Raw genomic sequence first — 25,339 nt, forward strand, 5'->3', positions numbered from 1 at the left:
TGCTAAAGGCTTATCGTTACATGGCAGAAATGAAGTGTTGGGTGCTGTAGGTTTAGAGTGGTACTCTCTCTTTTCAAGATCACTGAATATTTCCAGAATCATGCCAGCAGTAGCTGAAATACCACACCTATTTCATGCTTGTGAGAAAATTTCATGGAGGAAAGATGGTGCCATTGCTTCCATAAAAATCCAAGGCATGACCCTCTTCCTGCTTCCAAACTTGCATAGGCAGTTGCTCTGTGGCTGCCAAAGTTAAAATAGTGTCTTCCTTCTAAAGCATAGAGGGGTAGTACCATTCACATGGTTAAATGCCTGGTGTTGGGGAAACTGGGGAAGGAGTCAGTGTAACTATTATTTTAAGCTGATAGTAGAATAGCTGCTGTTATTCAAGCCTTGAGACTGAAAAGGAAAGTAACTTGAAAAGCTGACTAGTTCCAATTTAATGCTTGATTGATAAATGAAAGCTGTTTTAAATCTGCTTCTCAAATTTTTAGGAAGTGCAAGATCAGTAATGCAAGGTTAAGACTGTCTTTTGGCTTTCTCTTTCCAACTGATTTAAATTGCAGAATTGCTTGGATTGAAAATCCCATTGATTACTCATCTCACACAGCATAATCTTTTGGTAAGAAGTCCTGTGAGAAGTGTTCTCTCCTCATTAGGGGTTAGACTTGTGTAGCTTCCCAGAGTTAGGATGTATCAAGTCAACTAATGTAACATTTAAGGTCTGTCCAATTGTAGATGTTCTTTCTAAAACCCAAGACATTTGCTATGAGATGTTTTTAGCAGCAACAGTTAACTAAGCTTGTGCTCTAACTTGTGTGTTAATGTTTTAAGAGAGGCCAAGGCTGCCCCGTGTGAGAAGCAGGTCAGACAAACTGGCACAGCCAAGCCCCTCAGCCAGGCTGGCGCCAGCTCTGTGATAACCCAGCAGTGGTCTATACCTAATGGAGAGGATCCACATTGGAGCACTTATTTAAGAAATGCAGCCCCTACGAGGGAGGTCATGATGGAGCAGGGGAAAAGGGTGACCAGGAGACAGCAGAGACCAACTGTTACAGGCTGACCACACCCTTTCTTCCCCATCCCCGTGCCACCATGCACATGAAAGGGAGAAGAGTGAGGAGGGAGTCAAGTTGAGCCTAGAGAGAATGGTAGTTTTAGTTTTCTATTTCTTACTATCTTACTCTAAAATTAATTTATTGCCATTTAAAAGTAATCTTCATCTACTCAAGTCCGTTTTGCCTGTGATGGTAATTTGTAACTTTCTTATCTTGACCTATGAGTTCTTCCATCTTACTTTCCCCCTCTTCAACAGGACAGCAGCCAGCCAAGGTTAACCCACTCCCCCCGGTATTGGTTACAGGGGTAAAGTGGCACAGGCTGAAGGGATGTCCCCCTTAGATACCTACCATGAAGTTAAGCTTGTTTTGTGCTGTGCTAGTGCTGAATCTCTCAGTGTATCAAAGAAAAACCTCTCAAGCTTCTCAGACATTGCTTTTTAAAAGGTCTGTATAATTTATTAAGGAATTTGAGCTTTTAGCCATTAAGTTACAACAACAATGCATAACTTGACATTCTTACAATTGTACATACACAATGGAAAAGACACAAGTGCTTAATCCAAACAATGCAACCAAGTCAGTACAAGGTTACAATAAAAGACAGTCGGTTGTGAATAGTTGTTGACAGACTAGCAAATTCAAATGGTTCTCTGCAGGTATGTTTATAATATAAGTGACTTCAAAGTTTTGGACCTAAGCTTCTGACTAACAAAATTATGAAAATTCAAATTATTTTCCTCTTCTGAATTAAGGATATGCTCATTTTAAAATGCAGTATCATTACCATGTTTGAGACAGTGAAAAGTAGCTTCAGGTCCAGTGGAAGTATAATGGACAGTCCCAGGCAATGCACTCTTCACACAAACACATGCAATTATAGAGACATTCTACTTTTAAAACTTTCTCAAATCAAGTTTTGCAATACAGCAGGATAGCTGAAGAGAGAGATCAGGACCCATACTGAAAAAACCCAAAAGCCTTCAGCTTGATTTGTGCATGTTTAATCTACAATTCCAATTCCCAAATCTTCACATATCACCTGTGAGAGAAAAGAATACACCCAGTAAAGACCAGTCTCATATACATGTTACAATTTTTTACAGGCATTCCCATTTAAAAAATTGGAGTTGCCATATTCGACTAATTTACTACGGCCCTATTACAAAATTGCATCTCTTCAACTTAACCAAGGGGAGCCCTTCTCTCCCCTCTTCCACCCCAACTCCTCCTCCCTTTAGCCCTGCTCTAAAACTCAGTTAAGTGCACAGTAAGGATATTCAGTTTTTTTAGCTTGTCGAAATACAGCCTTGACAGATTTAATTTTCTGCCAGTTAAAGAGTATGTGATAAAGTAATTCAGCTTAATCTAAATGTGAGACACAGCAAAGTTAAAAGCAGAAAAGGAAAACCAGAAAGGACCACTCTTATCTCTTCTTGCAATAGCAAGCTATTAAATCAGTCCAAGCCTTTGTGTGAAGTCTCACCCAGCCTGGTGACTGAAGGGAGACACACACAACAGAACAGTCAAGATGCCAGCAGAATCTGGCACCCAGCAGTCAACACCAACTCCATTCCCTCCAGGTTAACCTCAGGAGATACTTCCAGCTGACTCCTCTACTAGATTTCAGTTCTAGCCCTCTTTGTAGAGCTGCAGAGTCAGTACGTTCTTACTGATCTCAGTATCCTCATCCAGCACAGAAACACTACATTCAGTGCCAAGTGCTGTAAACCAAACCAATGAAAACTGTATATGAAACCTCTCCACTCAAAAAACCCCAAACAAACAAAAACCCCCAGGCCTTACGCTCGCAAAAACCCCAAACAAAACAAACTTTAAAGAGCTAATCCCCCCCTCCCTCCCCAAACCCAACCTATCACATTATCAATATTACTGGGTCATGGTGCTAAAGGCTCTGCTGAGCAACAGTTCCCGGTTCAACATGTGTGATGCTGATGTGTAACAAAAGACATGGTTTTATTACATGTTGTGGCAACAACTAAAAAATGTTCCACAAATTCAGAATGCAGTCCTTAACCTACTGGTGTGTACTTCAAAGTACAGCTGGTGTTGCTAAGAGTACTTGAATGTCTACACTTGTCTAGACAGAAGTCTGCTTTTATGAGACAGCTAAATTATCAGTCCAACCTACTGTGTTCTATCTGTTGTCACTGGAATGTGAAACCAACACCTTTCACTTCTCATTGACCTCATGAAAACCTGCAAGTGCCACTGCCTCTGTCTCATCCACAGGGCTTAGGATGTGGGGAACCAGCACTGCACACTTGCTGGACTCCTCTCTGCACAATTACAACTGGCTGGTCTTAGAGAAAGCTTAGAGGATAGGCAGAAAACCTGAATGACCATTCCCAAACCAGTAAGTAATTAAAAAACCAGCTTGCACCTTTGACAAAGTTGTTGCAATGGCATTTCTCTGTGCCAGTTACACCCTACACAGGACTGGAATTCCCGAAGTGTAACAGCCCAGCTTTGGCAGGAATAGACTGGTGCCCAATTTATTAAATCAGTATGGATTAAAAGCATTCTCACTGTAGTTAAATTATCCTACAACTTCTCTGGCATACCTCCAGAATCTAGCCCTAATTACTGGCAACAGGTTACTGGACTACATTAAGATCTGAGGTGGGGGTGAGGGGCAGAGGAAAGGAGTTACTGATATCCTATCAAACTTCTCCAGTACCTGCAAAGCATCTCCTCTAAGCATTGCTTAGAGCCTAAGAAGAATCCACTCAAGGGGTCATTAGTGAAACAAAATCCAAATTTTCTAGTTAAATTGATACTGTAAGCAATAAAAATCACTATTAACGCACTTTTAGATCTGAAATGTCTATGGTTCATTTTGCTTGCTGAAAGCCAGTTTAAATGGTTGTTTACTATATTTTTTTTTACAATTTGTCATTTGTAGGCTATAATTAATAAACTAAAATTTCTGAACAAAGAGGGGCCTCTAGTTTTGCTTTAAGACACCATCTTATTTTGACACGTTCATAGCTCCTTTAAAAAAAAAAACAACAAAACCAATCACTTCACAAATTTTCTCCCTAACAGAGACACTAGAACTAACAAAGCCATATCAATTAACACAACACTAATAAAACTTATCCCACAACAAACAGCATCACCTAGTCCTGCTAGGGGTTTTTCCCAAGTGATTTATTCAGCATCGCCATTGAGGGGCTTCGGACCTCATGTGGGTACTGGGCTTTAGCTTTTTGTATAATCATACCACATGAATACCTCTAGTAAGAAATCCTCTGCCTGATTACAGCAAAGTCTGACAAAGGGACAGATGTCTCCAAGACAAGTTCCTGCATGTTTTATGAAAATGTGCAGCTAGGAAGAGAAAGATCAAGGCACGGGGAGGCAGGAGGAACCCACAACACACACAGCATCAGCTCCCACACTAGGCAGGACACAGCCTAAGCCAAAGAGGCAGAATATAGATTCCCCAAATGTTAGGGAAGGGAGTCAGAAAGCACCTGGCCTACAAAAAGCATTCATGGGGGAATGAAAAAAAGACTCTAGTTCTGACCTGCATATAAGCTTTTGGTAGGTAAAGTGCTAGAAACTAGAAACACCAATTTGATCCAACACAGTGGAGGTCCAGATCAACAAAGTCTGTGAACCTCTACTTTACTACAGCTGCCTACACCTGTTTACTTTAAATGTTTCGAATGAGCAGTAACAGCAGCTCACATGGTTCATGCTTCTAATCCTATCTTGCTACTGTTTTAAACTCCCTAGATTGTCTCTTTCCTGCCCTGTACTTTTTATCCTACCTCTCTTTTTGCTAATGGATGTCAGCTTTTTGACTGAGGTCAGACTAATGATTCGCTTCAGGTGATTTTTGTCATCGTGCTTCCAAGGAGAGCAAACTGCTTGCTGGAGGCACTGCAATTCGGCCTTTTATTGTCATCATTCCTCAGCAGCACAGCTGGCCTTACAAGACCTAACTGTATCAAAGATCAACTATGCGCAAACCAATTTGATAGAAACAACTGTAACTACTCTCCTGAAAGGCTGAAGTGAAACAGGAGCAGTTCCGGCATCAGAAACAGACCCCAGGACTCTTCGTACTTGGGTATTTTTCTAAATCAGCACACTTCAGATTTTATAAGCGCTCTTTTCAGTTTGAAGGTCCTTTAGCTTTTCTCCCAGCTTTCTATCAGATCTCAGATTTGATTCTTAAGAAAAGCTTTTGGTTTTATAGGTATTACATAAAGGCTCAAGTACTTACCACATTTCTTCTCTCAAGAATGAATACTGTGCAGTAGTTATCAGCAAGACACAATCCACAGACTGACAACACTTCTCTTGATAACTTCTCTTTTGGTTCCTCCTTGAGCTAGAGTTTAAACCCTCTCAACATACACTACATCAATGTTCAGTTTTGTGTTAAAGAAGAGGGAGAAGACTTAAGTTTTTAAAAGTGAAGAGATAGTTAAAAAGGCAGTTCTGGAAATGTTGATAAAATTCTTTTGGAGACATAAACGTCCTTATACATTGCTTGGTTTAGTTACGGGCTGGTTTTTTATTTGTTCAGTTTTGGAGGAGATGGTGGGTAAGTCATATTCCATTCTCATGTGCTTCTCGTAAGATGAAGGCATCACAAAAACTTGCACCTGCTGGTGACATCAGAACTACAACCTGACAGTTTTCCAGTAAACCTAAAAGTTACACTCCTACAAGGAAGAGGCAAATTTTTTTTAAGTAGGCATTAAGAGGAATTTTTTGAAGGAAATTTAGGGTGAAATATCTGCTCTGCAACGTAGAAGTTCAGGTTATATTTCCCCATCTGAAGCCTCTGTCATTTCTGGAACATTCACTCTAAAATTAAAAAAAGTTATTGCTTCTACTGAAGCTCAATATAAGTTAGAAAAAGAATTGCATATTTTCTTAAAAACATTCCAAATATACATTTTAAAAACAAAATGCACTCTAAAACAAATGTCTGGTGAAAGACACTGTTTTAAGCAACCTGTAGCAAGAGCTTTACAAAAGAAAGTCGAGGAATGTAGCATATTATAACATGACAATGCTAAAATCCTAAACAACTCACTTAACACTCTTAAGTAGTGTTTTAAATATACATATTTCTTTACAAAACAGTTTAGCAATTCCTTATACCACTTACAATATATAAATATTTGGATAAGAGGTCATAATGGGAGATGCCAGGGTTTATATTTACTCTCAGATGCTTCAGATTTCTTAAGTGTTTTACTATAAGGCACAATACTGCTAATCTAACAGAAAGGAATAAAAGCTAATGGCAAACCCAGTCAAAACTCTTAATGTGGAATATCCAAGAGAAGAATTCCAGGATCTCTATGCAAAGGAAAAGAAAAAGCAAAACAAAACAAAACAAAACTTTGTATTTCTTAAGAAACACTTTCAATTTGTACATAAAGTGGATCAGGATGGGAACAGGAGCAAGAAGGAATTAAGTAAATTCTTATAAATAGACTAATAAATATATCTTAGCCATAATTAGCCCTTTACCTCTGTTCTACTGAGTTTAAGACTGAAAGAGGTAACCAATGTGCATATACCTAAATAAGTCTACATGCTCAGCACGTGAAGACCACCTAGCACAACTTATTACTGCCAAATTCAGTATAAAAACCTTGCAAGATGGAGAAAGTCTCCTTTTCTTAGCATCCAGTCCGAGTAGAACACATTACAAGATCAAATTAGTATTTGTTACATGTAACGAAAGTTGCAACTAGCAATTTTTCCATCACAAAAAAAAAGAATACACAACATATCCATGAAGTTATTTGATTCCTTCAAGGTTAGATCGTGTTTTTTTCTAAGAATATCCATCTCCAATTACAACAGATCAGAACTTTCAGAACATTTTAACAGTTGTAGTCTTGCAAGTGTTCTCCATGTGTACATACTGAATGTAAATAGTGCATCCAATATATTTCACTGTTACACATTGTACATTGTTTTCACTGCCTAGTCTTCATCTTTGTTACAGCCCTCTGGAACACAATGACATTGCAACAATGCTTACAGAAAAAGGGTTATTGCATCTTTTTTTTAGGATGAGACATCCAGAGGAGATTTTATAAAATCCTCCTGTGTACAAAATTCTTAGTTATTAGCCCTTTTGGAACACCAGCTAGAAAAGTTTGAAAGGTAAAATAATTTACATTGTTATTTTTTCTGTTCACTAGACAAGAGTCCATACTAATTAAATAAAAAATAATAGTTCTTCAACAGTCTATTCAAGATATCTTCCATGAAGCAGTTCAGTGGGAATTTCCATTAGATAGATGTTCTCCATGCCGGTTATTACTGACATCCACATCTAAAAATTAGGAATTAAAAGGAAAATTGTTTGTTGATTTACCATTTTAATATGCTTTATCTTGTTACCTTAATGCAGACGCTGGCAACAAATTTCATATTTATATAAACCTAAAGTTCTCAACATCCTCTGGGTAAGTAATCCTCCTCATCATGGCTAGGCTTCGCGAACGAAGATTTGGGAAGGGCTCTACCCATTTTTCATGCAAATCTACCTGCTTGTATTTTTTCAACACCAGTAGTAACTGACACCACTCAGTCTGGTATGCACCATAATACTAATACCAGTTAGAGAAGAGCTTCTTCTAATGCAATGTATGGTGTTAAGGATTGTCCAACAATAAACTAAGTGACTTACCAAGCAATGCTGTGGTTTCACCCGCATCCTCTTTTAAACTGGTACACTGCAATACAGATTCATTTGTGGAGGAAGCTGACAATTCGCTGACCTCATTTCTGTCATCATCTTGCAAAGCAATACTCAGACTTCCAACTGAAACACTGCCACTTATGGATTCAGGTATTGGAACTTCAAGTACATCTTCAGGGTCCCCCTTCAAAATTAAACATATTTAACTGACACTTTAGTCTCCTATCAGGCATCAACATTCCTCCATGTTACCACTTTGTAACCTCACATTATTGGAAAAAAGACCATTTTTTTAGCTATTATCTGTGCACTCCTGGAAACAGTGTTGAACATTGTCCACTCGCAATGTTATTGCCTGAACGTAAAGAAACAAAGCCAACCAAAAGAAAAGCCATTTTTCAAAGCCACCTCAAAGCCAAGAGCAGCAACAGGAGTCCACTCAGTCAGCCTTTTGGATGGAATATTTCAACACTGTAGCAACAGTATTGCTGCAGTCTAGTTAAGAGCAGGCTCCACTGAGGAAACCTATTGATCCTTTGAGTTTGCAGAAATCTCTCTTTTTCATGACAGTAGTTGGGCAAGCTAAGACTTTTTTTTTACTGGGGTGAGCAAACATTTGACATCAGAACAAACTTCTCGTCTACCTCCAGCCTAACTTTAAGTCCATTCCAAAAATGCAAATATGCTGGCTTGTCACTTTGCAGGAAGAAAACATCTACAGCACATGCAAAGGGATTTATTTCGCCTACTGTATAGCATGGCTATTTCTGATCCATTCTGAAACTTAACTCAAAGTCCTACATGTACATGTTCCTAAAATTAAGCAGACTACCTTCATTGCCATAGCTATACTGATATTATTTATACATAAGCAAGTATATTGCAATATAAGTAGCTATTCTGTGAGTCTCCTAACAAGTATTTTTCCCTTCCTCAAATAACTATCAAGGGCCCATCTTAAGATTTAAGAAATTCTAGTCTGATTCTTTATCATCAAATCATCACATTTTAAAATGTACTGAATTTTAATAAGCTACAGAACTCCTACAATTGAACACAAGACACATATGATGCTAATCTTTACATATGTGGGTGGGGGACATTAATGATTTTCCAAAATTTAGACAGTTAAATAAGCTGAAACTACAAAATTCAGCAATGTTCTACCAAATCAGTCAGACATGCTGAACTGCAGTTCTTTCTCTCTTAAGAAATAGTATAATGAAGAATTAGACCACTTAAGTCTGTCCTTTACAAAAGCCATGTAATAGGACTTTCTACCTTCTTTCTACTTTGAGCCTTTAAAATTTTTGAAGCATCTCAAGTACTTGTCTATAAAACTGAACTCATCCTTGAACCTCTTTGCAGAAGGTTTAATATATTTCTATAATATATTAAATATATATAATTTCTATAATAAGGCTGCACATTCTTCTCTGCAGGTATGTCACTCAGCGAGTGCACTGCTGAGAGAAGCTGCTTTGCTTTTTGCACTTTTTTTCTTCACATCAGTAAAAAAATACAAGTAATCACTCTACAGACTAGATTGGGCAACCTGGATCAGGCTGAAAACTAAGATAGAAAAAAAATCCTGAATGGTTTCCCACATTATTAGTGTCAGTAAGACTTGAATGATTGATGACTAAGCAGGATATATTTTCTCTGTTTCAGTAGAAAAATGAACTGGGCTTCTCTATTTAATACAATCCCATTCCACCTGCTTTCCAAAAGTCATTTTGGCCAACAAGCAGAGGAGGTATTACTCCTCCCGGTTGGGCTTGGTATCAGTATCCACTGCAACAGCATGAATTCAGCAAATATAACTATTCTGAAGGTTTAAGTATTTTGGTTTTCGGCCTGTATTCAAAAGGGTAAGTCCTTCAGCATATAACACAAGATACATCAACTCCAAGAATTGAAAGTGAGCAAAAAACAAGCTGCTAACGTAACAATGTTAAAGTAACAATACCTCTTTCACATGACAAACATATTGCAATTCTTGGGTAAAGCCTGACTTAATACACTGAAGCACCAAAATCTGGTATATACATATTACATAGCAAGAGTGTTGCCACCTTTGACAAAACAAAACAGTTATTCACAAAGCTCTTCCACAGATCTGCTAAGTCTCTGCAATGAAATAAGAGAAAAGGTAGTCAAAATGCAGACCTAGTCCATGAAAGGAAAGTCCCTGAAACCAAAGAACACCTCTATTTTTTAAAGATCTCTGTAGATCAGTAGGAGATGAGAGAGGTACATTCATGTCTATGGCATTTTAGTGGAACTCAAGACTATTTATCAACAGTGACCAAGTAACCTACCCCATGTGTCTTCATCTCTCTTTTCTGGTGCTGTCAGAAAGAAATGAGAGCACATCATTTTCTCTACTTAACCAATTTCTAGTGAATGACTTTAGGAAGGTTTTAAGTACCGGCTCATTTACAGGGATGAAACGCAGGGCATATGTGAAAGTACACAAATACTATGTAGAAAAACTGGTTCTTTTTCCTTTGAATCGCAGTTCTCAACAACATCAAATATATGCTCTAGATTTACTGAATTCAGTTATATATTTGTAGCTTGGACAAACTATCTCACCTCTGATTCAACTTCCTTACTATCACCAGCTGGAGACAGAAAAAACTGGTTATCACAGATTCATAAGATGCTTGATACACTATTTAAGCTCCTACCCATAAAATTCCCTTATTTTTCTGGTTCTCAATTACTCTTGCATCTTTGCTTAGTTTCTTGAGTCTTGTCAAGTTACAGCTGGTCTCATTCTGAACAGTTACATGAAGTCTTGCCTCCTACACTGTACTTCTACCTTGAAGATTAAAGTAAGTGTGCAACATACCCAGTATCCCAAAGCTTTGATAACGTCTAGTTTACACATTGGACAAGTTCGGTGGTCCAAAAGCCAAGGATCAATGCAGGTTCTATGGAAGATGTGCCTGAAGAAAAGAAATGCCCTTTAGAACTTATCATGAAAGCCACACACCACTCCTTCATACAGTGTGCAAGTTAACAACACATTAGACATAAACTCTTCCTTGATAACACTGACAATTAGATGTTGCTCAATTTACTAGTACAAACAGTTCTGTAAGCCTTGTCTTTCATGTTTTCTGATGTAAGAGATGTCACTAACCACAAAGACACCCCAGAGTTACCAGTTCAACAGTGTACCATTCTAATTTAAGCAAGCTCTATTCACTCCTGCAGTCCTCCCAATTGCTCCCTTGCCCCTGCATAGGTGTGAAGCACTACGTGGTCTCGCAGTGCCCTTCAACATCAAACAGGCCAACAAATGGCAGCTTCAGCTCTGCCCCAGAGGTTAAGAAGAGTTTACAGAAAACTCATTCTATTTCTTCAGAAAAACATGCTAAAGAGTAAAGAAGAATTACAGCAACTTACTTGCATGGCAGAATTCGGACAGTGTCTTTCAGTTTGTAGTTCTCAATGCACACAGCACAGTTTTCCACATCAACATCTAAACCCTAGATGTGATAACATGTTTAAGTGTATTACGTCTACATTCCATTACAGAACAAGCTTTGTGTAATAGCTTCACAGAGTGTGAAATGTATTAAATGATATAGCAAATAAAAATATCTCCCTCACTTAATTCAAGATACTATCAAGAGGTGATTTGATCAAGTGTTACCAAATGCTAAAGGCAGCCAAACCTGGATTTTCTACTTTAAATAGCTATACACGGTATCTTAGGTAATATGTTACATCTCAAACATTGGTTTTGATCATGGGAGCTTAGGAACATTTCAGTTTAAAATAACTATCCAATGAAATAATTTTAAAAGAGGTCAGCACAGATCAAAGTGCACAATCTAATTCTGAACTAGTGGTCCCAAAGATTTCCAAGTGCTTGAGCAGGAAGAGATTCTCAGGGTAGAATACTGCAAACATCTTCTCCACTTTTTTCTACCACATCCTAACAGATATTCCTTCATAGCTTCACAGTAAAGTATGCAACTTGGGATGGTTTAAAACTTTTCTCCAAGCTCACACTAGGCAGAACATCAAATGCAGTGTTTCCCCACCTCTATTTCTTTCTAAAGGTTAGCATCTTTCCTAACAGGTCTTACTGTCCTTTTGATGCCATGCTTATAGTTGCAGTGCAAATATGATGGGTATCTCCAAACGCAAGAGAAATAATCCAACATTAATTGGGCTGCAAAAAACCTAAGTATTAGAATAACAGACAGTGGACAAACTTCTTTACTTTTATCCCCATAAAATAAGTATTTTTGGTGTACTACTTACTGAAGCACTTCAATTTCATTACCACAGACACTCAAATGAATTAGTTCTGCAAGCAAACTTTCAAGTTCAAGGCAACTATTTCCTTCCTTTGCATGCTATCAATTTACATAATTAATACCTTAAATTCCTAAGTAAATCACATTAAGACTGTTTTTTTTTTTACATAAGCAAAGTTAAGACAAGTACTTATTGTGTAACAAGTTATTTTTCATTCAGTACAAGAGGCAAAATCCAAGCACACCATATGTAGTATATACTCAAATGAGTGTCCATTTTACAATAATCCCATAAGCTTCTCAGGAAAAATCTACATGATAGCAAAACCACTTTTAATATATTGACCTATTTTTAGTTAAATACCTCAAAAGAAGGGATAACGAAAGACTGTACTGTGTCACAACAAAAGAAACAGACTCTTTCTAAATGGCTGAAAATACACAAAGAAAAATGTACATTTACAGAGTAGACAGGTCTGTATTTCCAGACAAATTTACATTAGTTCATGAAAATACCTCTACATCAGTAATTTAAATAAATTTGGTGATAGCAGGCTGATTCAAATCAAATTAGAAGAAGTGATTTACTAAGCAGAAAGACTATTTTAATAGAGAGATTTTAACCTCATCTACTACTGCGCTTATCTAACATGGCATTCATAGGTACAACCAGCATCCTGTATAACAACTTAAACTCCTCCATTTTATTTCGTCAAGGGTCTATCTATGGGAAGGAACTCCCTGGTACACTGCAAGAATCACATGATACAAATTATTTTTAGAGGTTTACTGAAAATATTTAAAAGCCGTTAACATGTTGCATGTGATTTTCACCATGGGTTTCATCCTGACCCTTTTACATCCCTTTTTTCCTATGCTGATGTTATGCTTTGATACTGCTTTACACATGTTTTGGTTCAATTCCTTCTTTCTTGATCTTGCATGAACAGAAGCATGAATATCTCTCTGTTCACAGCTTGAAATATATGTTAAATTCCATCAAAAAGGAATCTAAATAAAAGTAAGAAACACTCGTAAAACACTACTTAAACATGCTGAATGCATAAAAGGGAAAAGGCAAGGAAGTTCAAAGACAGCTTTGGGTTTAAGTTTCAAAACCGATTTACTAAATGAAGGATATTCTGTGTAGCACAAGATCTTAGCTGAATAGCTTCTGCTGAACCACAGCTTTTAAAGTTTTTACATATCAATGTCCTTTCTCACTTGAATTTTATTACAGGTTTAAAAACAACCTAATCCTTGTTTTTCATCTCTGAGCAAAAGTAAAAAGTAATCAAATAAGACAAGGGTTGGGGGAAAAAGTGTATGTAGTAGCAAAAATCTATTCAGAAGCTAATTTTGCATCTAGCATCAGTGCTGCCTGAAACTCCAACTAAAATAATTTTCTTTCCAAACCTTGGCTTTTTCTACATTGCTTATTCTAATACAGCTCAGTTTAGGCTGTATGCTGTCAAAGCCAACTTTCTGAAAGCTGCTTTACTTTTTAGAACAGATTTCATAACATAAGAAAGGTACTTTAAAAAATTTACACTTCAACGTAAGTCTACACAGCTCCTTAATGTATTGTATTGCAAAAGATAAAACAAGTGTTTTATTTTTCAAATATATTTATATTTTTAAGGCCTTCTGATCAAGAAGAAGATGAATATTCTTTTAAGAAAACAGAACATTACATCACTGTAAGAACTGTGCAATCAGTAGATCTCAGGAAGTATTTTGCAATCCACTTGTTGATGTTTTCAAGTGTGAAAACATAACGAGGTTTTCCCATCTTTACACTACCAGCCTTGTATACATTCTGTATAATCAGATATTATTTGCAACAAAACAGCCTTACATTTCATAAGTAGTTCAAATTTGACTCTTCAATTTTAAATTCTGTCTTTTAAACAAAGGCCCTAAAATAAGCCTAAAATTGTATGTCACACTGCAATTACGTTGCGAGAGATTAAGTTTAAATTCTATGAAGACTTTACAACCATTTTTAAAACTTATAGCAATAACCAGAGACACTGAATTACCTTTTCTCCACGTTTCACAGTATGCAGCTGAAGCTGGCTGATCGCTCTCTTGGTTTCTTTCCTATGTCCCTTGAAAGAAGATTTTAAGTGTTAGTACAGACATTAGTTTCAGGACATTATATTTCAAAGTTTTTAAATACTTTTCATGGAGATTACTAAGTCTTCTGAACGCATCTAAAAAAAATAATCTCTGGCTAATTAATTTGTTTACAAATTATTTCCAGCCAGCAGATGTTCAAGAACTGCAGGTTTTGCACTCCTGGGGCCCAGCAGCACATTTTATCTGTACAATGTCCCCAAGCAGTACCGAAGTGAGCAGACCACACCGACACATCCAGCCTTGCATCCTCACTACTGGCATTAAGGGTCTTTCCGCACAGGAAAACTGAAACCTGTGTAGGCTTTAGACGCAATCAGAGCTGAAACAGCACCCGTATAACCAGACCTTCCAGTTAGTCAAGCCCATGAGCAAGCAGACCGTACGTTTTGCACCAGCCTGAGAGCAGGTGGAATCCTGCCAGGCAGCCTACAGCTGGCCACCAGGTCAAAAGGCTGCTTGTAGCTATTAATACTTCCCCTCAGTTAAACACTGTCTCCTACGTTAGACAAAGCTTTGCACTGAAAGGACACATTATGCGAAGGAGATGACAAGAAAGGCTTTACAGACATCATGCACCATACTGGACTTCTGTACAATAACTCCTAATTATGCTTAGAGGGGAAGCAAGAAAAGAAAGCAGTACTGTATTCCAAGACAAAGTGCCAACTACTGCAAGAAACTGAGAAACTCAACACTCCCAATTAACAGATGCTGACTTGTCTAGCAGCAACACTCACTAAAGAAATACCATAAAGGAATAAAAAAAAACAAAACCATAATGGTAGCTTTTCTCTGTAATAATTACAATGATGTATATAATTTTACAAATGCATAGTGTTGAAAATTGTGATTTTTAAATTTTTATGGTGTCAAAAATAATTAGTCTGAAAGTTCTCCCAGAAACGGACAGACAACTAGCAGCAGAAGCCTATTCCACCTTCTGTAGCACCGCAGGGTTTTCTGCACAGTCCTGTTTCATATTCAGTAGCAAGGAGGTCTTCCAAAGTTTTACTGCTAAACTGGTGTTAGAATAAACCTGAAGATAACCATCTTCACCTTCACTTAGCAGCTACACAGCACCTTGCTTTAAAGCATAACATATTTAACTCCTGAATTTTAATTGTATTTGAGTCCATAAGCCAAGAAAAATAAGATTTGGGTTAGCAAAGTGGCTTTTTGTCTCCAAAATTCTTTTAAGACTCCTAACCATATATCTTGACTAATGTCTTCACAACATTTTCCGACCTTTGTTTTCAGTGGCCATTTAGAAGAGAGAGAATTGAGAAAATGGTATAACCTTTTAATGCTAGACAGTTTCATTTAATTAAGAAGTATTTGGATGACAAGCCCAATGACATAATCTATTGAGACTGTAGTACATATTTCTGAGAAACATCACATTCACACTAAAGAAACCCAAAACACCTTAAAACTAAAGCACGTTATATGATATGATGCTTAATAAAGCATGTGAACTTTCCTTAGGGTGAACTACCCAAGAGGCAACAGAAAGAAGCAACTTTCTTCACCAAAGAACTGTTGCAACACAGAAATACATCCCTTTTTCTACAAATACTTCTTAAACGTTTTGTTTTCTTGAAAGTATTCTCATAATATAAGTTCTAAGACTTAAAGCTTAGCAAAAAAGACTCTATGGAACCAACATTTCAGGGAGACCACAAGTTCAACCAATACAGAAATCCCGTGTGTTATCCTCAGTTATTAAAAAGAGAAATTAAATATCTTATTAGAAGAGTCCTATAAGTCCTATACAGAGCTCAGATTCCTAAAGGCAAACAAAAATCCATTCCCTCCTCCCCCAAAGTCTACATCTTCAAACAGAAGGAAGGGGAAGTCCACATATAAAGCAGTGACTGAAACGATATTCTTTCCTGGACTGAGGATAAAACAAGAACCATTTACAAATATAAATAAATTCAACTTTCTTTTTCACTATTAGAAAACTGTGGTAGAGCTACTGATGACCACAGTAAGAACCTAACCTATTTACAGGAGTTGAAAAGCAGAGGGAAGTGCCATTCTAAGGTATTTTCAAAACTCAGTAGGACTTAGGTCCTCAATAATTCCACGGAAGTTGCTCTCTTGGTCACAGGAGTCCAGAGGTCCCTTCCAACCTAAATTGTTCTGTGATGTAGCACTTCCTTCAGGGAAAAAAAGTAAAGCTGACTTTTTTTTGTTCTATCAAAGTACAGGAATATGAAAAGAGCACATGTGGATCAAAGTTATTCTTTCTTAACCTTCCCAGAAGTCTCGGTGCTCTCAGCATTTCAGGCAGCCCAAGAGAGGTGAATCTCACATGCACCTTCTAGTCTGCTGCAGTTCAGTAACTCTACAGTGAAGTGGTGGAATTACAAGTTTTAAAAGCAGTTTTCATAAAGCTTTAGAACCAAAAATTCTACCCTGAACAACTTGTGGGTTTTATTAAGGAAAGAAAAAAAGCTTACTGTGGTGTCTTTCTGTTAAAAAAAGTCTGGTATGGGAAGTTAATACTTTCAGAATGAAAATTACTGAAGAATGAAAATAACTTTTAATGCCAAAAGGAAGGAAGTTCAGTTAGGTGACAAATCACACAAGAAGCTGCCCTTACTCTGTTGTTGACAAGTGGCTAAATGTATTTCTCACTACTTCATACGAGCATCTAATAATTATAACTAGTCAAACTTGCGATGCCAATTAGCATACTGCTTATTAGCCTCACTAACTACTACTGAGCAGCTTTCACAGTTAGCAAAATAGGAAGGCACAGATCTTCAAGAATGCATCAATAAACAATCAAAGTTAGGCAACTGATTTGACAAAAGGAGGAGGTAAATACTCTTATGCATCATCAGATCCATTTACCTGGTTTCCAAACTGTGATCCTGTATACAGGAAACGTTGTATATAGTAAAATATGAGCCAAGCAAGCGATATAATCATCATGGTGATGAAGGCGATGGCTACAAACACAACTGATTGACCACTAATATATTCCTGCACATGTCGTGTGCCAACAACAATAGTCATTTTTACTGGAATCCCTCTTCGTACTGGCTCCAATATCTCTATGCCTTTTGGATAGCCAACCATTATCACCACTGTATTTCCTGTTCCTGTTGGAGGGGGAAAAGAAAGAAAAAAAGTCAGTCATCACAGTAAAAATGTAGGCATTCTTGCCTCTTCAGTTTAAGATCAGGAAACAAAGTTACAGGAAAACCTCCAATGCTTTTTTTTCAGGCATAGCAGATTCGATAGAAAGTTTACTAGTAAAGAATCCCTTATTTACTTTCAGAAACTCTCAAACACGACATAAACTCCAACAGATGCATCTCTACTGTTCAAGGCCCTATATAGTCATCATTCCACACACTGAGGTGAGATGTGGATGCCATGCAAAAAAGCTAGACAAGTTATACACATCTCATCTTGAAGCTGCTTAAGTTCTAACTTGCAACTCAGGAACAGCTGGTTTTTTATTTGTCAGCATGGGAATTTTAGCTCCACATGGAGACAGTATGTGAATATCACAAAGAGAGACACATTCAATTTAGTTTGAATCTGAATCCATAGCACAATGACACTGGATATGTAAACAAAAAGAAAAGAGGATTCAGATATTTAATAATAAATTACATTAAACATTGAAATACTTAAGAATTCTTTAATACTAAATATTCAAAATGTAATGAGACTTCACAACAAGGACTTGTCAAGAAATACTCTAGGACTCTTTTGGGAGCATTGGACCAAAGGATTTTTCTTATACATTAGAACTCTAAAGCACTCAATCCATATGAAAAAAACACCTAATTTCAAAAAACCCCAAAACCTTTAGGCATCATGTTGCCACCAAAACCAGTAAGGATACTGTCAAGACCAACTAGCCAAAACTAAAGACCTTCTGTGACTAGAGTTTTACTCTGTTTTTTCTGGAAGCATCTCCAGTATTGTCTCAGAAACATCTAACCTAAGCATTAAAAAAAATTACAAACAAATGTACCTGTTAAAAATGTCACATTTTCACTGGTCTATGCTATTTTTATTTGAATAGCTCTTACTTTGTATGTACCAACACTGCTACAACCCTTGGTAAGCCATGGCTTTATAGTTTACTTTGCTCTCCTACCTCTGAGAAAAAGTGAAACTAATCTTAGTTCAGAGAGAAAGGCAGAAAAAGAGAGGAGTTTTCCTAGCTGAAAAACTACAGCTGTAATGTCACAGTTACGTTTTTAGATTCACAAGATTACCTACCTGCAACAAGACCTCCCACTGAAGGCTTAAAGCCTTTTTCCTTCCCAGCTGTGTAAGATTCCGTACTGAGAAGCTATGTCAAAAGAAATTGTTTCCTAATTTATAACATTACATCAAATGGGGACTTTCAAAATCCAAAGCTGCATTCTGGACTCACCCACCTCTCTGCCTACTAAGAGAAAGAGTTATTTGCCTAAACTATTTACCCCAAATCCCTTTATTTGAGATAGTTGTGGCTGTGACACCTTGTCAACCTGGCCACTCTGCTAACAAGTCAAGGGGAATTTGCAGAAGTTTCACTTCTGTATGTAGCAATTCCTCCCTCCATAAGGTGCAGATGGCTTGCTTTGGATGAAACACTAAAGATGAGTAACCCTCCTATCTCAATGCCAGTTACCCCTTCTCAGCTTCACTTTGTGCACCTCTGATTCAACCTCTGATCACGTACTGTAAGAATTGTTATACCCCTGTCTGCCAGATCCAGACCCAGCAAAAGAGCAGATTTTCTGAAGAGAGTTATGTTTCTGGAAGTTTTGAGGATGGTGCAGAGATACACACAAAAAAAGAAAATATGCTAATGGAGAAAGGCCCAACTTGTGCCTCCCCTCAGGCACTCCACTCTGCTCACCAGAGCTCCTGCTGCCTTGCCTGGTGGGTATGTTTGGAGACACAAAGCAGCGAAGCCGAAGACAAACAGGACAGGCTCCACTAATGAGTTCTGCTCACCAACAACATGCCAATCCAGCTTATCACCTGTTATCACAAGTCCAAGCATACTAATTGGTTAATCAATATTGTTCTCATCTCTGAACCAGCATGAAAGCATTACCAGAGACAATCATGAATCTCAGAGAAGACTGTGTGAAGCACTCTTTGCTCTCTGACCCTACACAGGGAGTTAACAAGAAAAGAACACATAAAAGTAAGAATTTATCTCACATTGCTGAGAACTGCTATCCCCATACCTAAATCAAGAGATTAGGTCCAATGTCCTTACTCAACTGTAAGAGTTACAAGTAATAGCAGGGCTGCCTAAGGATGGCCAGGGAAGGATACAGATGTCTTGGAAAGATTTATGTTGTTTCATTCAAGCTTGGGGAAGAAAAGGAAGTTTCAAGACTAGAGACAGCCTGGATTTTTCAATCAATAAACATTTCCACCTCAGTCCTGAAATCTCGAGTCAGTTTAATCTAATCCTCCGTGCGATTTCTAACAAAGAAGTATTCTAAACCCCCACAACAATAAGTAATGCCTTTCTCTGTTTTGCCACTAGCATGCCCAACTATCAGGCACTTTTTTCCTTGAAATGAAAGTCAGGATACTTTTACATAATGGTTCCTAGATACTGTGGCACCTTCCACTTTTAGAATTAACACAAGCGTGCCATAGATTTTTAAATAAATGTCCATTTAAAGCATTTTAACAGATTTAAAGACTTGGTGATGAACCTGCCATTAAAAACACATGCAACTGAACACAGCGGCCTTGAAGGTCATGAGACAGAAGGGGGGGAAGAAAAAAATAATTGCAATCAAAGATTACAAAAGGAGCAAGAGCAGTCTCAGAGAAGCAGTTGCCCTGAGCAGCGTGTAAGACTAAGGGCTTTAACTCATTCCTTACTAATTTTAGCCTTCTGTTCTGAAACACGTTATTCAAAGACTGAAATGATGTTGAATCATTCCATCAGCTTCTTCAACTGCAACACAACTCAGAGATCTCAAATCACATTTATTAAGAAAACTCCAAGTATCACATATATGTATCTACTGAAAGCAAGTTTAGTTGGATTTGCCTTTCTACAACTTTCTAATTTTACAATAAATAATCTACGTTTTTACTCTGCTAGAGTAAACTCGTTTTCTCGTCTAGGTTTGATTGATGCTTCAGTGAAACTGGGTAGATTTAAAATTTGGTCTGTGCTTTTTAACATTATGATGGTTGACAGATCCTTAGGATACTTGCAAAAAAGGGCAAATCTGGAACTTTGAAGATGAAGACATGTTTCCTGCCAGTGCACAAAAGGTCAGTTTTACTGCTAGCATTGCTAGTCTTTTCTTGGAAGAGGAAACTCTCCTGATGAGGAAAAAGTAGGACAGATACAGATTCCAGGCATCCCAAATTACAACATTTATTCCCATTCACTCGCTTAGAGACAAAAAGATAATCTTCTGTCATCTGGAAACTGATGGCAGACACACTCTAGTTTTTGTCCTCCTGAGAAACATCAGAAAGCTCCCAAAGTTTGACCATGTTAGTAAAAATGTTTAAGGTCAGTCCATTGATTTATTTAAGCATAAGCATCCTACTGCTACTGCCACAATTAACACCAAATGTTCTCTTTAGCTCCTGGTCCAAACAAATGGCTGTTACCAGCACACTAACAATCCAATGACAACCATCTACCCCAACCTCATCTCATCAAATCCCTGGTGCATATTGTGTTTTCACCTGATGCAAGAAGCAGGATGCATAACCACTGATACACATACTTCTTTCCACATGAGTTTCCAACACATATGCACTTTTATGTATAACACAGATTATACACAACATTTTGAAGTTACTCCTGCTTCTTCAGAACAACATCAGCAGCTCAACATCATACAGTCACCAAGTTAAGCAAGCCACTAATTTCAGTTCTGTCCTTTCAGTATTTACAGTACCAGAAGCTTTCAGTAGAAAACAGCAGTAATACAGAAATTATGCACCACTTGAGAATCCTGAGTGGTGCTGCAAGCAATGTAGCAAAGTGTTGAACTACATGCCAAAATAACCCTAACTGCTGCTTTGGAGATGGCAAGAGCTTATAGAATCATGAGTACAAAGTAATTTGCATCTGTTTTGTTCAATATACATCCATAAAAAAACATGACAATGAAGGAAAGAACTAGTTGGATGTATTTTGGCAAATCAAAGACCCTTTTCTTTATGTAGCTAAAGCCATAATCTCAAATTAAGTCTCAAGCTTCCCTTAAATCCACAGGCCATGAACCAAAGCCCTCCCTCAGACTATGAAAGGCCTACCTCAAACTATGAAAGCCAGTCCCTCCCACCCCTGTGTGTCAAGCACAATCATATTTTAATTCCACTAGTCTTCAAGGTAACTTATGTTCTAATCAGAATCACCAAATCCTAGTTTGAGGGGGGATTCAGAGATGGCTGGATGCATGAACTACAACAGAAAAAAATACAGAACCAGAAGACCCTGTTTTCTTTCCACTGCAATACACCTCTGCCTCCTCCTAATTTCTCAACCAGAACTGAGCCTCTGACTCTGCTTAGTCTGGTCTCCACAATACCTCACACCTTGCCTCTCCAGACTCTTCTCCAGCCTGCTCCCAGCTAATATTTACATGCAATACTTGTTTTGGTTTTGGAAATTATTTTGAAGCTTCTGTTTAAAGTTTGCCACATCACAAAAATGAACAGATTTAAAATTGCCTGCAAAGTCTGTAAAACTGAAGTTTGAGTTTATGTTATTGAGATACAATAAGTGAAAAACATCTTGAGTCATTTGGGTAAAATGAGTGTTTTCCATTGGAAAAAATGTCCTCAGCCACACATGAAGTTGTGTCACTATTACTTTGCCAGAGGAGGGAAGTCATCCAGCATTTTGAACAATGTAATTCGGACAGAGAGCAAAGGCCTGAACCACATGAGACACACCAGTAAAGTCACAATTGAAGAATCTTCTTTTAGAAGGAGAGACAGGATTGCAAGGCTACATATTTAAATTCTCGACTCTCTTGTTTCAAAACTGTAATTAAGAGCCCTACTCACTGCACTCATGAAGCTTACAAGGTATCCAAGAAAAATACAGACTATTTAGAATATTCGCCCTTTATCAAATGCTTTGACATCAGCTACAACAAATCATTTCTACACCTACTCAAGAACTTCTCTTTCTACTCAAGCTGAAAGGTGTCACAAACCACCAAAAATCCTACAACAACAATAGCACATGTGCATCACACACATCCCAGAAAATTCAAAGGCCAGGCTTTTCAGAAGGAGAATGAAAAGATGACACTGGAATCAGAAAAGCCACCTGTTTATCACCTTCACATAATTTAGGCTGCACCTCTACCAGCCATAAGCACTGTTCCATCTCACACCATTTTCAGTGCCACTAATTGCAAACCCATTAAGTGGATTTTACTCATGCATATAACTCCACTCCTTAGTTACTGCACTGTAGATTTCCCAGAGTATATATCCTCAGCACTCTCCCAGAAGCAAAGTTTGCTTCCTCATATGTCAATTCACAAATCCCTTCACAGGAATGGAAAACTTAAATCGTGTAAAATACAGCTTTACCTTCCACATTCTTCCTTGCCAGTCTTCCACAGACTCTTTTTTCTCCCTTCAAAAAGCCTAATACTTAAAATACTAGCAGTAGTTCTTCCATATATTCCCAAAGTACACTAAAAATATTTGAACATTTACACGTCTGAAAGTTTCAACCATGAAACAAACATCTATGACTGCATCAGAGCTTGTATATATTGGGATATATTATTACATTCCCATGCAAACCATTCCGAAGTCCAACCTGCACTTGTGAAATCAGTATAAGTACAAATACATTATTGTATATATGCGCTATACTAAATCATACTCTTTATATAGGCAGAACTTTTATCAGCAACATTCTGCCAGCTTAAGACAAAAAACCCCAAACAGCAGTCAGAGAGCACTTCTCTTTATGCTACGGACAGATAGCAAGTCCAAACCTGAGCAGTAAGCTCAAGAAGGTCTTCTGTAGCCAGAGACAACAGCAGAAAAGAGAAAATTTTAAAAAAAAATTATAAAATAAGCAAGATGAGAAAAGGAGGAAAAGATTCAACAAAAGAGCAAACAGTATTTATGAGAGAATTCCATGCTACAATGGGCAACGGAGAAGAATGCGGAAAAAAAATTGTACTGATTGGCCAATACAGAGCGACAGGAAGAAAAAGAAGCTGGTAAAGAGGAAAGAATTATTACACAACAACATATCTTAATTGCCACATGGGATCAAAATCATAGGTCTATTGTACCTGCATCTCATCTCCACTTTCACAGTAGATTAAGAACATGAGATGGGCCAGGCTGATTCCAAGCAACCAGCAGGCTAAGAGTAACAGTAATCATGCTTCCAATCCCCAAATTGGTGCCCCTTGGTATTCCAAGGAGGGAGTTGTTTTCCAAATGATAAATGACATGTGTGATAGAGCAACAGCTCCCTAAACTTAGTTTTTCAGCTCACTACACTAGGAAAATACGTTTCCTTTAGAAAGGCATTATGGTTCTATTTCAACTAGGTCCCTGGTCTTTCCCTTCCTCATGACGGAGGATGAGGATGAGACCGTGTGCATTAACAAACTCATTGTACCAAAAAGCCGTGTGAAGCACACATCTGCAGAATTTTTTACTTAGTTTGCTTTGTCTTTGCATCCTCCTTTGAAGACCTCCCAGTTTCTCAAAAATCTACAAAAGCAAACACGGATTTTATTACAGAATTTCGAGGCTCTTTTCCCCCTTTAATTTAAGCATTTCATGTCGTCATGACCATAAAAATCCAGCAAGGCTTTAGTGTCATAGCCCAAGCCAGGACTGCGGCGACAGAACACGCGGATTCCTATCTCGGCAAAAATCACAGAACCCTTCACAGAACCCAGGCTACATAGCAGCAGTAGCAGCACGCTCAAACAAGCCAAGTCAACATCCTTCTTCAGGATTCAGTTTTCCTACTCCATTCGCAAGCGTTTAAGGATTACCTGATGCTTACACCCCTCTCCCACCCTTCACAGACCTGCGCAGGAAGGACGATGAAGCTATTACAACAAAGCCTGTATCAAAAGCTATCTCTAAATAGCTACAGCTATGCCTTCAAAGACACCTGAAGGCATCTTCGGGATACCTGGTGTGTTTCCACACGGTCTGCAGAAAGCGGCCTACCTGCGACCGCTGCAGCCACTCTGCCAGAGGTCGCCAGGCAAAAAGGTATTCCTAAAGGAAACCCAAGGCTCCCACCGCAGTCTGTCACACGCTGCCCATCCCGAAGGCTCCACCGCATCTCCCCCTCGACACCTGGGCCGTAACTTGGGACACAGAACACGGTCCCGGCATTTTCCCTAGCGTGGCTTACAGAAAGATAAAACAAAACGCCTGCTCTCTGTACCATTTTTACAGGGACTTCTGCCTCTCCGCATCCCCATCCCTCACCTCGCAGAGCCACAACACCGATGCGGGCCGGCGTTAGACAAAGCCATCCTCCCAGAAACATCCCCCCCGAACCCTCGGCGAGCGCCCGGCGCCGACCCCGCTCACCCAGGTGGGACATGGACACGGTGCTGTTGCCGAAACGGGCCTCGTTGTAGATGACCACGGCGGCCGCCCGCTTCCGCGCCGCGTTGGTGACCTTGTCCTTGAAGGTGCAGCCGCCGCGGGCCACCAGGGCGATCCAGGGCTGTGGGTCGCCCTCGGGGGGCCCGCGGCCGCCGGGCGGCAGCGGTACGTCGTAGTCGGTGTCGGCGGCGCAGCCCTCCATGTGACGGGGCGAGGCGCCGCGGGGGATGCCCACCAGGCCCTGGGCGCTCTCCTTGGGCGAGCTGTCCCCGTAGCGGCCGCTCTCCGTGTTGCCGCGCACGGTGCGGTTGCTGAGCGGCTCCACGTAGGCCGTGCTCACCCACGCCGTGTACCACTCCAGCGCCCGGGCGCCCGCGCACGGCGGCGGCGGCGCCCCCAGCGCCACCAGCGCCGCCGCCACCAGCGCCAGCCGGGCGCGCCGCACCATGGCCCGGCCGCCCTCGCCACGGACACGAGGAGCGTGAGGAGGTCGCTCCGCCGCCGCCGCGCTCTGCCCCGCGGCCGCCCCGCGCCGCGCAGGTACTGGCAGTGCCGCCCCAGGCGGAGCC

At 39.1% G+C, this 25,339-nt stretch overlaps 1 protein-coding gene and 1 non-coding gene across 3 annotated transcripts; both read right to left on the reverse strand.

Moving 5' to 3' along the window:
- Positions 1–1,491: 1,491 nt before the first annotated feature.
- Positions 1,492–25,339, reverse strand: RNF149 (ring finger protein 149). Of its 2 annotated transcripts, XM_027674928.1 has the most exons (9): positions 24,753–25,339; positions 17,052–17,302; positions 14,090–14,158; positions 11,185–11,267; positions 10,625–10,721; positions 10,089–10,118; positions 7,756–7,951; positions 5,317–7,398; positions 1,492–2,100 (listed from the first exon to the last, which is right to left on the reverse strand). In XM_027674928.1, the coding sequence occupies exons 1-8, from the start codon at positions 25,216–25,218 to the stop codon at positions 7,340–7,342; spliced, it is 1,251 nt and encodes a 416-aa protein (XP_027530729.1). In that variant the 5' UTR covers positions 25,219–25,339; the 3' UTR covers positions 1,492–2,100; positions 5,317–7,339. The 2 variants fall into 2 exon arrangements, with proteins under 2 accessions (XP_027530729.1, XP_027530730.1); XM_027674929.1 differs by lacking the exon at positions 10,089–10,118 and having other exon boundaries at positions 24,753–25,233.
- LOC113963809 lies at positions 4,891–5,006 on the reverse strand. The gene has a single exon (XR_003532967.1). It is a non-coding gene; the product is annotated as a small nucleolar RNA SNORD89 (small nucleolar RNA).

The sequence above is a fragment of the Neopelma chrysocephalum genome, unplaced genomic scaffold, assembly GCF_003984885.1.
Source record: "Neopelma chrysocephalum unplaced genomic scaffold, ASM398488v2 Primary Assembly neopelma1_25, whole genome shotgun sequence".
NCBI lineage: Eukaryota > Metazoa > Chordata > Aves > Passeriformes > Pipridae > Neopelma > Neopelma chrysocephalum.